The 13672-nt window shown below is 35.7% G+C and overlaps 3 protein-coding genes across 7 annotated transcripts in view; all 3 read left to right on the top strand.

Annotated features, from left to right (window-relative positions):
- Nucleotides 1–13672, top strand: part of LOC137490010 (uncharacterized) — a 692802-nt gene that overhangs the window by 443262 nt on the left and 235868 nt on the right. The window lies entirely within an intron of this gene.
- ndufb6 (NADH:ubiquinone oxidoreductase subunit B) lies at nt 2284–6242 on the top strand. Its single transcript, NM_200808.1, has 4 exons — nt 2284–2521; nt 2653–2745; nt 3834–3878; nt 6092–6242. Exons 1-4 carry the CDS (start codon nt 2342–2344, stop codon nt 6158–6160), a joined length of 387 nt encoding a protein of 128 aa, NP_957102.1. The 5' UTR covers nt 2284–2341; the 3' UTR covers nt 6161–6242.
- toporsa (topoisomerase I binding, arginine/serine-rich a) lies at nt 8141–12971 on the top strand. 2 transcript variants are annotated; one of them, XM_021479283.3, is made up of 3 exons: nt 8141–8343; nt 8446–8511; nt 9583–12971. In XM_021479283.3, exon 3 carries the CDS (start codon nt 9655–9657, stop codon nt 12652–12654), a length of 3000 nt encoding a protein of 999 aa, XP_021334958.1. In that variant the 5' UTR covers nt 8141–8343; nt 8446–8511; nt 9583–9654; the 3' UTR covers nt 12655–12971. The 2 variants fall into 2 exon arrangements, with proteins under 2 accessions (XP_021334958.1, NP_001292484.1); NM_001305555.1 differs by having other exon boundaries at nt 8151–8343; nt 9652–12971.

Below are 13672 nucleotides of genomic sequence, written 5' to 3' on the forward strand. Positions count from 1 at the left end.
ATTTTTCTTTCCTTGGTTGTTTTGTTTAGTGTTGATGGAGCAGTTTGTTGACAGGTCAGCATGTTTGGCGTACTGTATCTCACAGAGCGCTTGCTTTTTAGCATGAGAAAAACTTGTGTAAGACTGCAAAGGGAGAGTTCTGTGCCAGAGACCTGTGAACAGATTTCCTATAAAACAAGTGATATGCATTCAGATGTTGTATAATAGTGTAAAGGTGTTTTTTTTTCTTTGTGTGCGTGTGTGTGTGTGTGTGTGTGTGTCTGTGTGTGTGTACATACACATATTTACCTGGTGCTGGCTATGTTTGAGCCCACACTCTATGGTATTATGTATTCTTGTATTGTAATATAAATAATTAAAATGTTTTATACACGCTGGCTCCTCTTAGTTATTATTAGTTATTATCAATTTTGCAGAAATGTTTATGTTCTGGGAAGATTGAGCATACTATATTGACCATAGGGGGCAGCACGGTGGTGCAGTGGGTAGCACAATCGCCCAGCCGGGTCAGTTGGCATTTCTGTGTGGAGTTTGCATGTTCTCCCCGTGTACATGTTTGTTTCCTCTGGGTGCTCCGGTTTCCCCCAATATCTAAAGACATGCGCTAGAAGTGAACTGAATAAGCTAAATTGGCCATAGTGTATGTGAGTGTGTGCAAGAGTGTGTGGCTGTTTCCCAGTGTTGTGTTGCGGCTGGAAGGGCATCTGCTGCGTAAAACATGTGCTGAATAAGTTGGTGTTTATTCCGTTGTGGCGACCCCTGATTAATAAAGGGACTAAGCCGAAAAGAACATAAATGAATGAATGAATGAATATTAACCATATTAATACTGTCAGTTTTTCACAGTTAATTTAATCATTTACTTGATGGTCTATGAGGAATATCTGATGGATTTTTTTCATTGTAATACTTTTGTCTTTTCACTGTATTTTATAAATCTCTGTTAAACTGGTTACAAAATTTTACCAGCTATTTTTTATAAAGTCATGCTCTTACCACAAAAAAATGATGTGTAATGTGTACAACATTTAGATGGTACAATTTTACAATAGTCATGCTTTTTTTTCAATAGACAAATAACGCAATACGGTCATGGTTGGCTGGACAGCTATATTCACTCTAATTAGCATTTATGAAATTAAATATAAAAATGGATGATCTACAAATTTTGGAGAACTGGTTATGATGTTCTCTAAAACTTGTAATTTAGATTATTGTAGCCTGATTGCAGAGTTATAAACAAAAAAGTAATATCCCTAGCACCACCTATGGACTAGTCATTATCTGTGTGTTTGTACAATGTAGTGAGGGCTATTCAAGCCCTTTCTGCCAAATATGGTGGTTCTAGATTTTAGATGTCCACATACTTTAGGGCTGAAAAAAATTTATTAATTTATTTTCTGTTCGGCTTAGTCCCATTATTAATCAGGGGTTGCCACAGAGGAATGAACTGTTGCCCTTCCAGCCGCAACCCATAACTGGGAAACATCCATTCATTCCCACACATACACTATGGCCAATTTTAACTTACCCAATTCACCTGTACCACATGTCTTTGGACTTATTTTTCTGACAACTGCACATGCCTAAAATATTAAATATTTTAAAATATTAAAAAGGTATTTTTGAACTATGAATTATTTTAATAATGCATGTCAATATATGGTATGAAACATGCTGTCTGAGATTAATTTTAGTTTTAAAATTTAAGTGTTACTAATAAACAACACCAACTAAAAGATGATTTAAAACAGAAAGTTTTAAATTCTACTGAGGATTGTATAAATATAACTGCAATGATGTAAGTAACAAATAATTGCATTTTTGAAGTAACTTACCACACTGTATACTATATGATGCAGGTGGATTATTATTTATTCGTTTTTGTCTAGTTCTAATAAAGTTGAAACAATGCATAAATCTTGTTTAAGTATATGCCTGTCATCTAACCATGAAATATATTATATTCTGGAATATATATTCTTGTTTATTTCTATTTTTAAAACATTCTTTTTATGTTTGTTATACCAAAACTGTGCTTCTAAACAGTCTTTATTAATTTAAAACCATGAACTATTCTAACACTAGTTTCTCTTCGTGAAGACAGCTCTTTGGTAGAGCACGACCCCGTGTGGATGATGTCTTTTTTTCTCCTATAAATCCCTCATATGTTGGATTTATCATCGCAGAGGTTATGCGACTCCAGATCAGTAGGCGTCGCCTTCTAAAAGCTCGATGTTTATATCCAGTGTTCTTGACTTCGCTTTGCACTCTGGGAAGTTTGTCCTCTTCAGCTGTCATTGTAGATTCTGCTTGGTTGGAAAAAATAGACAAAAACAGTATGTCCGGATACACACCGGATCAAAAACTGCGCTTTGAGCAGTTAGTAAAGCTCCGCCGGCAGTGGCTGAAAGACCAGGAGCTCAGTCCTCGAGAGCCCGTCGTTGCACCTTCAACACCCGGCCGCATAGAGCGATTCTGGACCCGATTCCTGGAGCCCAAAACACTATGGAGACTTTACGTGAGTGTCTATATACGTAATATCCAAGTTAAACAAATGTCTGGTTAGTGATGCGTCATCAGAATTTGTTGAGCTGAAAAGCATTTTAACGGCTGAATATAACATGCAATTTGTCTTTTCTCGTGAACCAGACATATAAAGCCTATTTCGCCGGTGTTACAACCCTCAAGGTGGTTCTGCTCCCAGCCTGGGTCCTGCATTACTATCTGAAATACCACGTCTCTGTAAGTTCTTAAATAGTTTATTTGTTCTTTATGTCACTTTGTTATTCGAAATACTGTTGCACTCCTTGCTTTTCCTGAACACTGCTGCTTTCATTACTGCAGTGGTTCCCAAATCCAGTTAAAAACTTGGCAGAATACTCATGGAAACTTTGGTGTAATACAGTTTTGTATATTATTGAGGTGAAGTTGGTTTTATATTCGCACATTCTTCCAGTGACATGCTTTCTATATTGTTTACCTTGGTACTTTGAATATTGGGTTTTAAATCACATGCAAGTATGACTTCAAAACAACATTAACACTATTTATGTGACCGTGAACAATGCTGTAATTTGATAGTCAATCGCTGCTAATACGGTTTTACTATTTAGAATCTGCAAAGAATATTTTTCTGAAATAATATTATCAAGGAGATAGTCAGAATGTGTGAATATAAAACCAACTTTACCCCAATTGGTATATTTACCTTCAGTCTACAGCACTCATTTAGGTTTGATTTTTGGCCCATCATAAGAAAAAGTTTGGGCACCCCTGATCTAAAATAAGAGAGACATAAAAAAAATGGGGGCCCCGAGGACTAGAATTGAAAACCACTACATTGCTGTAACAATGTAAAGGTTGTAACTGAAAGGATACTTTTTTGGGTTATCAACTGTAATGTCTGAAAGGAAAATGTATGTGTGTATAATGTGTAATATTTTTATTTATTTATATCATTATATTATCATTTTATAATCATTTGTTGTACATCAGAAACACAACACTTCGTTCTTGTTCAATGAAATGTTTATATTTAATATTATTTCAGTGTTTCTTTAAAGTATGTTGATCAATTCAGAGATAATTGTGTTTAGTAGAACCAAAACTATGAAAAGCCTAGTCTTTAATAACCATGTTCACCATCTTGTTTCAGAGAATGACGTATTCATTCATATTTCTGTTATACTCGATAAGTGTCACATAAAATTATTTTGTTATTTGTATATTGTTTGTTTATTATTACTGTGTATATATTGGTTGATGCTAAATGTTACACTCAATGTCTTAAATGCACTTATCTAATAGGCTGATGTTTCTTTGATCCACAGGAAACACCATTTGCAATAAGCGCTCAAAAACCCAAACTGTTTCCTGTAAGTATATTTGGTCCAAGCCAGATGTGTAAAACATACACAGAACTACAATCTGCTAACCTGCGCTTGCGTTTGTTTGATCCAGGAATGCAAAACCTAGCACAACCACTGGGTGTGAAAATTACATACTCCACCTTTAAAATTTAATATTTTTCTATTAAAAGGGATCTATATGCAAAAATCACTTTTATAATGTGTTTAAGGAGAAAACCCTCCTTATTAGTCATAATCTGTCCCTCATTACCATAAACAGCCCAGAGTGAGAAGCAGCTGTCTGCCATTGGAAATTTCACTTGATGAAGATAATATCAGCTACTAAGAGATTATAAATGTGGAGTTTTAGATGCACAAATGAACACTGTAGTCTCCATAGACTGCCTGTATCTGGGACACTTCTTTTCACTTTTTCACAGGGATAATGTTAGTCCTGTTTTGAATCTGCCGTTATGCTGACACAAATGTTTATAGCTTTGCTCTTTTTTTTTTTTTTTTTTTTTTTTTTTTTTTAGAGAGCACAATCTCATAATAACATGCAATAATTTGAATTTAAATCAACAGTTACCAAAACAGCACAATTTGGATCAAGGCCTAAAAGGGGCCCTTTCAAAGAGATATAAAAATCTACCTTATTTTATTTTGAGCTGAAACCACATATCCCCACTGGGGACATCAGAGATTTAATATACATCTTATAAAAATTAGCATAATAGGTCCCCTTTATAGACTGCAAGTAAATAAATTGTTATTGGCATCTGAAGGAATTGAATAAATAAATATATATATTTTTCAGATCCTTGTAAAACAGCAAATTTAAATATGCATGGATAACAAAAATAACTCCATTATGAATAATTATGTGACTAAAACACTTACACAAACTGGTGGATTAAAAGCATGAATTATTTTGGTAATTGCTAATACTGTTTATAGATTAGAGAAGCTGTTTTGGTCTAATTCATTTGTTGGCAGTCTTATAAATAAAGCACTTTATATAGGACATTTTGCTCAGGACATCCAAAGATTATACATCAAAAACTACACAAGTTCAACTTGAAAGTAACCCAGATGATCCTTGTCATATGAATTGATGACTTTTACTAAATTTGTTACAATTGCTAATGTTGCTTAAAGAAAGTAAATGTTAAGCTATGGTTATTAATAAATGCTCTACAAGATTTTTCATACTTAGTTCATGTTACTAAATGCATTAACTAATGGACGAATATTTTAAAGTGTTGCCTACATGCCTTCTCCAAACGTTATTAGCACACTAATATTCAGATTGCGTTTTGTGAATTGACATTAAATAATAATTCATTTTGATGTTTCTATAGTCCCTCATAAATAGGGCTGTGCGAATCGGGGGAGAATATATAATTGTGATTTTATTTATTATTTTTTTATTTTATTTTTATTTTTTTTTAGATATTACGATTTTGGTTTGATTTGTGATTTAATTTTGTAGTTAAGCTTCAGCTTAATATTCTGTATCGTAATTTCTTACTGCTAAAATTCAGTGAGTGTCAGTTCAACAAGGAACTGAAAAGATATTAACTTACACCAACTTCTATTCAAAAATGTTTTGAAATATTCAGAACTAAACACTAATTTTCTCTAGAGCAAACAGTAGTGAGTTATCGCGTTAGTTATCTCCTGGTTCCTTTATGGTGTTTTTTCATATGGTGGAACAGCTGCAAACAACACTGAAATTGTACTTTGCCGTCACTTGCTATTAGATTGAGTGTCACTGGCAGTACTTTTAGTTGACTTTTTATCAAGATACTCCGCATATAGCTGTCTGTGGTGCTGATTGTTGTATTTCCTCATGCTGTGGCACTTTTGCGACAGCTCTTACAAATGACCTGTCTTTGTTCAGTGTCTGTGTCTTTGAAACTAAAATGTTCCCCTTTTAGCGAGTCGCGACATGCTGTTTTACTTTTATATTAATTTCGTCCATTAATGCTTCTGAAGCGGCAGACGCCATCATCCCACTTGTCTGTGCTTTCCTGTTTGTTTGCTTGCTTGCTTGTTTGTTTGTTTGTTTGTTTTATTATGGGCTTTCTGCATAGTTCGGTCACACAATTCTGAACAAACGTGTCCTCACTCAATTGGCTAGTAAGACTGTCACACACAGACTGCAGTCACACATTTGCTCTGGGTGGGGGATGTCATGTCGCAGCCCTTCTCATTAGTGTTTCTTTGTGCTTTTTTAGGGAGACGTCATTTTGGAAACAGGAGAGGTTGTCCCAGATTTTCCCGAAGACAGTCATGGTCATCATTAATGATACCTGATTAAATTCAGTTTCAATATGCCTGTGTGCATGTTTTTGTGTATACTATGTCAATAAAGTTTATTATACTTTATCATGTCGCCTGTGCCATTTCACAGAGATTACTTCTTAAATGTATTTAGTTACTCTGTCATGAAAAGTCACATTTTCAACAGTTTATACTAAAAATATCTCAAGCTCAAAAATAAATCAACAGTTGTTTTGTTATTTTCAAAATGTCACATCCATTTTCCTTAAGATTTTTACAAGTTGTAGTTATAATTACGATTGGTACAGGGACATAAATGCATGTTACTTGTTGAATTTACATGATTATGACATGGTGTGTGCACTATTGCACCCCTCTCACACAGCTCTCACATCAGTAAACACAGAAGAGGAATGTGCAAATTAAGTAGCAAAAGGAAGTTCTTGCTTTGTTTTGATGGAAGATTACAAAGGCAAAGTAATAACAGTTTTTATCAATAGCTTTGGCTCATTTCTTGATTGAAATTTAAATTTTTCAAAACAATAATTTAGACCTCTGAACAATTAGCTTCTTGTTCACCTCAGAGTGGCATTTCTTATTGATTTAAGCAAATTGCAAATGCTTTGGCACGTGTGTGCAAACACTAAGTACAATTGTTTGTAGTTTGGACAAAAACTACAAACTGCATATGGCCTGTTGATCAAAACTGATGAGTCGATTCTCATTTAAACTGTCAAATTCTTCACAACTTCTCAATCCTTTTTCATTGAGTAAGCCATCACAGTCAAAACAGTTTATTGAATTATTAAACATTTGCAAACACGCGTTTATGTTTACACCATAGATAAAAACCTGATATTGACAGTGTTTGTTATGTCTGCTAAATTGGTAAAGTACCTCTACAATACAATTTGCTTTATCTATTTCAGACTCAACTTTTTTTTATCCCAATTAGGGAAACTAAAGTTGCAGCAAGGTGTCATAACACATGCGAAGTTTCATGTACACATTGCCAAAATATAACCGCAAAACATACAATTCATAATTTTTTTGATGCATCTCCCTCCCCGCTGGACTCATTTAATGACCTAATGCCCACCATTATTGAAGACGAAAGATTTCCTGCAAATAGGAAATCTAAAACAACGTCCTGATGGCAGCAGCATCTGGGGTGCATAAGATACCCTGAGCTCTCTTTAAAACATAATTATGGTAAATTACAATTGGTAAATTTACAATCAGTTTTGGCAGCATATATGTAGATTGCCCACAGCCAAAGCACTACCTTTTTAAGAATGTAGAACTTCTGCAACATCTTGAGCAATTGGCAGACATGTAATCCTGGCAAGGTGAACAAAAGCGGCAGGATGTCCACCTAGAATCATTTTTAATAGATACTTTGTAGTATTGTTTATTTGTGGTAACAAGAAATATGAAATATACAATACAGTAATTGGTCAAGCAAGATTTCATTCTTCATGTAATTCATTCATACAAAAAAATTGTAGCATATAGGCTAAATACAAATGTTCATATTTTTCTATGTACCATTTACTCTTAACAACTATCAGAATTTTTTTCAAATCTTAATTTCCATGGTTGACTGTCATGGTGAAAAAAACCTGATATTTTGAGCAGTGTGGCTCACACCATGACAAATACACTTTATATTTTGGTGGTCTTGGACCAGTTCAAAGAATGTTAAGACTGTTTTAAAAAATGTGCTAAAAAACTAAGTGTTTATTTTGGCTTCATTGTGAAGTTACAATTTACCTGTATATAAGAGTATATTCTTGAATTTACTCTACACGTTGCAGATTGTTTTTCAACTATTCTTAAACGTTTCTGAGAGCGTTCTTGTTTAAATGTATTTTAATCAAAAAGCATTCGTATAGATTTTTGGTCACTTTGAAAACCTTTGTTTTAGCGCACGGGTAATGTGCTTTTATTATGAAGCAAAAAACCGGAAGAATTGAAAATTTGATGCAGTTTACTTCCGCAATGTTCTGTTTTGTTACGTCATTATCAACACTGCTGATATAGACCGACTGAGAGAAGTTCATCGTTTTTGGTCGTCAATAAGTCTTTTTTATATTTTTTAAACAAGTTGTCAAACGAGTAACAATAAAATCCATCATAGACGATGCATTTCAGGATACCCGATTGTCGCGTAATGATCTTTAAACCAGCACGATTGTGTTAGACAGTAAGTTACATTATTTCAGGTCATCGTGATTTTAAGAATTCTGTAATACACTTTTAAAACAGTACAACTCCTAATGCTTTCTTGTTCGTTCCAAATATAAAGCGAGATGCTTCTGGCGGATTTAAGAGGATCTAAGAACTTCAAAAGTTTCAACGAATACACGAACGAGTAAGTTTAAAAACATTTTCAATGAGATGTGTAAAAAGTCATTTTCATAGCGATTTGTTATAGAAATGTATTGTTTCTATTAAAACACGAGCTAAAATTACACTGCAGAGACTTTTCAGTAAACACAAACACTAAATATACAGGCATTATGTTGTATATAGACTTTGTAATATGAATAAACATATTCTGATAAAAACTAATGTTATTGCTCTTTATGTAATCATATTTATACACGCACTATATATATATATATATATATATATATATATATATATATATATATATATATATATATATTGTGGGTCACTATGGTTTAAAATGTTTATAAGCGTTTTGACTTTAGTGAAAATGTTTATCAGAAATAGTAACAATTAGTATACCAGTACTATTAATAATGCAATTATTAATATTCTTAATAATTGATTATTAATTATTAATAACCGCCAATTTATCCAGCATATGTTTTACGCAGCAGATGCCTTTCCAGCTGCTCAGTCACACACATACATACACTACAGACAATTTAGCTTACCCAATTCACCTATAGTGCATGTGGCTGGACTGTGGGGGAAACAAGAGCTCCTGGAGGAAACCCACGCGAACACAGGGAGAACATGCAAACTCCACACATAAATGCCAACTGACCCAGCCGAGATTTCCAGCAACCTTCTTGCTGCGAGGTGACAGCGTTACTCGCTGCACCACCACGCCACCCGCTAATGACAAATATAACAATTATAATTTACTGTACTACCCTGCTGTGGCTTAGCTGGTCAAAGCTGCCAAGCTGGTGGATGTTTCCTAGAGATGGGTTGCGGCTGGAAGGGCATCCGCTGCGTAAAAACCTGCCGGACAAGTTGGCGGTTCATTCCGCTGTGGCGACCCTGGATTAATAAAGGGACTAAGCCGACAAGAAAATGAATGAATGACCCCATTAAATAAACCCCCAAACCTCCATTAAGTTTTATTTTCCAGAACTTCATTTCTCATTTCAGTGTATACTTAATAAAAATTATTGAAATGAATAAATTATTCCTTTAATTTATAATGTTATGTTTACTTTTTCAACAGCCACTTTTACATTGCATCCGAAGAACACTTCAAGTAGTTTAACAGTAATTCAAATGTTTCTTCTATCAGGTCATGGCATCACCACAGATAAAGGAGCGGCCATCAGGTGTTGTGTTAAACACAATCTCAAAAGGAGCATCTCCAGAATCAAAATGCCCAATCTGCCTGGATCACTTTAAAAACATATCATATCTTGATGTGTGCCTTCACAAGTTCTGCTTCTGCTGCATCCATGAATGGTCCAAGAACAAAGCTGAATGCCCTTTATGCAAACAGCCATTTAATTCATTCTATCACACTATTAAGTCTGAAGATGACTACAAGAGGTTTGACCTGCGACCAACTGAAAATGGCTCATTTGGAAACATGGCAGGGCAAAGATTCAGGTATCGCACCACGCTTACAGGTGACCGCAGACCAGTACAGAGGCGAACGTCTCCTCCTCCCGACCATGGGATCATATTTGAGGGTCTGAGAGGATCTCTTCCACAACGGCACAACAGAGATCTACATAGCATGATCAGGAGGCTGACAGTAAGGCAGAGAAGAGAGAGTGAGGGTAGGTCTTTGCGAAGTCTTCAAGATCAAGAAGTGGTTAAGTTCAGACGAGCCTTGTACAGAAGAGGTGTGCAGGTCCAAAGCGTGCAGGATGGTGGGCGTACGAGAGAGACCTCAGCAGAGTTCTTCAAAAGAAATCCTGCTTGCCTCCACAGGCTTGTACCTTGGCTGAGACGAGAACTGACTGTTCTGTACGGTGCTCATGGTTCTCTGGTCAACATTGTGCAGCACATCATTATGACTCTGATCACTCGACATAACTTGGACGACCAGGCTGTTCAACATGAGCTTCGGCCCTTCTTACTGTCCCACACAGAGCACTTCTTACATGAGTTTCTCAGCTTTGCTCGATCGCCGTTCAATATGGAGGCATATGACCAACGTGCTGTTTATGACTTGCCAAGACCTTCAGGAGAAAGTAGCAGTTCGGAAAACTCTGTGATCGCCATCTCTGAGGATGAGAGCGAATCTTTAGTGTCAGGAGCCCAGGATTTTGCCACTCCTAGGGTGACCTCAAGCCAAACAGCATGGGATGATGAGACTCCAGGACCATCCTACTCTTCAGAGCGTTCTCAGGTGTTACCCGTCCACGTGAGGGACTCAGACTCTGATAGTAGTGTAGGGGAAGCAGTAATGCCTATTGCTGCAGTACGACATCAGGACCATCCAGCAAATCCTTCTACTATTCAACCAGAAGAGGATCATTCCTCTAGCAATGATGAGGACTGTGTTATTATTGGCTATGTTAAGCCCGTGGCAGAGAGGACACCAGAACTGGTCCAGCTTTCTTCTGATTCTGAAAATTCCGAGACTGAGCAGAATGCAAGTCCACGAAACTCTCAAGCTCCCCAACACATTCGTTTTATTTCAGATTCAGATGCATCACCCACTGCCTCACAGAGACCCTTGAGGGGGCCAGCAAGTTCTTCACGCTCATTTGAAGACACCTCCATACAACTTAGAAAAAACAGTAAATATGACAATACTTTTTCAGGATCTAGAGAAGGATCCTCACAAAGCAAAAGGATACACTCTTCGTCTCATAGAAAGAAGCAACCATTGTGTAAAGAGAGCAAGAATAAGCAGAGAGGGGAAAAGGAAACAAGTCGTCACTCTTCATCCTATTGGCATTCTTATAGCTATTACAGTCATGACAACAGCAGAAAAGCTTATACAGAAACAAGCTCATCTTATACAAGCTACTACAGAAGTGTAAATGATCAGTTTGGTTCTCGATCACACGGCAAAAGAAGATGTAGGGACCTTCTGGACAGAAGTCGCTCAAGGAGTAATTCAAGAATAAGCCAGTCGAATCGGCGTAATAGGAGTCGCTCAAGGAGTAATTCAAGAATAAGCCGGTCCAATCAACGGAATAGAAGTCACTCAAGGAGTAATTCTGGAAAAAGCCAATCCAATCGGCGTAATAGAAGTTGTTCAAGGAGTTATTCAAGAACAAGCCCATTTAATGAACGGAATAGAAGACACTCAAGGAGTAATTCTAGAAAAAGCCAATCCAATCGGCATAATAGAAGTTGTTCAAGGAGTTATTCAAGAACAAGCCCATTTAATGAACGGAATAGAAGACACTCAAGGAGTAATTCTAGAAAAAGCCAATCCAATCGGCATAATAGAAGTTGTTCAAGGAGTTATTCAAGAACAAGCCCATTTAATCAACGGAATAGAAGACACTCAAGGAGTAATTCTAGAATAAGCCAGTCCAGTCGGCAGAACAGAAGTCTCTCAAGGAGTAATTCTAGAAAAGGCTATTCAAATCGGCGGAACAGAAATCATTCTAGGAGTAGTTCTAGAGTAAGCCAGTCCAGTCAGCGGAACAGAAGTCACTCAAGGAGTAATTTTAGAATCAAGTCTAGCTCCTACAAAAGTCAAGATGAAAAATATCAAAGAAGCCTTTCTAGATCCCTTTACTCCAATAATGATGTCAGAAGTCGCTCAAGAAGCAGTTCCAGAATAAACACCTCTAGCCGCCAGGACCGAAGACGCTCAAGGAGCAGTTCTAGAATGAATTCCAGCTCCTCACGCCAGACATCATGCCACGATAAATATGGTAAAAAAAGGATGTACAAAACAAAGCATCATGAGAAACCCTCAAGGCAGAGTTCTAGTAAATCGGTTGGCGATTCTGATGAAGTAGGTGGAAAAAAGAAAAAAAAGAAGCATACTAAAAGGAGGAAAACTAGAAGTCCAAGCATAGATGACAGATCTGAGGGCCACAGTCAGAGACATCACAAGAGGAAGAAGAAACACAAGAAGAAGAGCAAGAGACATAACAGTAAGGAGAGGACGAGAAAGCTCAGCCCTGTTCTCATTACAATTACTACTGACAGTGATGGTGAAAGTGCTGACCCCAGTGAACCCTCAACCAGCAGTGTTTGTGCCATTAGATCTACTGTCTTAATAGCAAACATGGCTACAGAAGCTTTCCTAGACAATGAGCATCAGTCAACAGCTGGAACTGAAAATAGTTCTGTGGGTGATGCAGGAAATTACCCCTAGTCTGCTAAACTCCATTGCCATCATGATTTTGTACACAACGTTTTTGTGAACTTTTCAACTTGTTAATTCAGATACTTTTCTTTTTTGTGTGATGGCCAAATGCATTTTATTTTTAATAAACAGAGAAGGGTTGGACTTTAAATGTGATGATTATGATTTGATTTCTTTTTTTGAATACAAAATTTTTAGAGAATGTATGTACATGTACATTACAGATTTTAAAATTTCAAACCTGCAAGCAGGTTCAAAGTCACCAATTTTTAAACTGTTCGTTTTTTATTTGATTGTTTCAAATAAATTGAAAAGGCTAATCTAAATGTATTGACTTGCTCATTGCTTTCTGTAATGATCTATTTTTGTTATCACTAATTTGGTCAATTGTTTTTTCTCATTTATAAAATGTAAACATTATATTTACATTTATTATTATTATATTTTAATACTGAATCAATATACAGATTGGGAATATATTGGGAAAAAATTAAGACACCACTTCAAGATTTAACGGATTAAGTAGTTATGGGTTTAAGTAAAATATTAAGATTTTTTTTGATGATCTGTTAACAATTATTCCACATAAAAAGCAGCTTTTGATTTTAATAAAGCATTAGTAAATGTAAACTAACCTTAACTTGATTAATAAATTATTTAAACGTGTTCATTGGTTGATGCTAGTAAATACATTAACTAGTGGCAGTTTATTGTAAAGTGTTTATTTAGAAAGTGATTATTTTTCAGAATATATTTGTTTTTCATTTGTTGTGATTGGCTTCACTAAATATTGATTTCTTGGCTCTACTGAAGTCAAAACATTAGTAGCCTATGGTGTTGTCTAAAGATAAATACAAAATTTGATTGTAAAAGTTAACATCTTTGGGTAAATAAGATAAAGATAAAACACTCAAATTTATATCTGTAATTTGCAAATACAGAAAAAAAAAGAATATTCAAGTGGTCTCCTAATTTTCTTCCCTATAGCTGTATATTGACAAGATTGACAGAATATTTTCTTTTTAAT

Source organism: Danio rerio, chromosome 1, assembly GCF_049306965.1.
Source record: "Danio rerio strain Tuebingen ecotype United States chromosome 1, GRCz12tu, whole genome shotgun sequence".
Taxonomy (NCBI): Eukaryota; Metazoa; Chordata; class Actinopteri; order Cypriniformes; family Danionidae; genus Danio; species Danio rerio.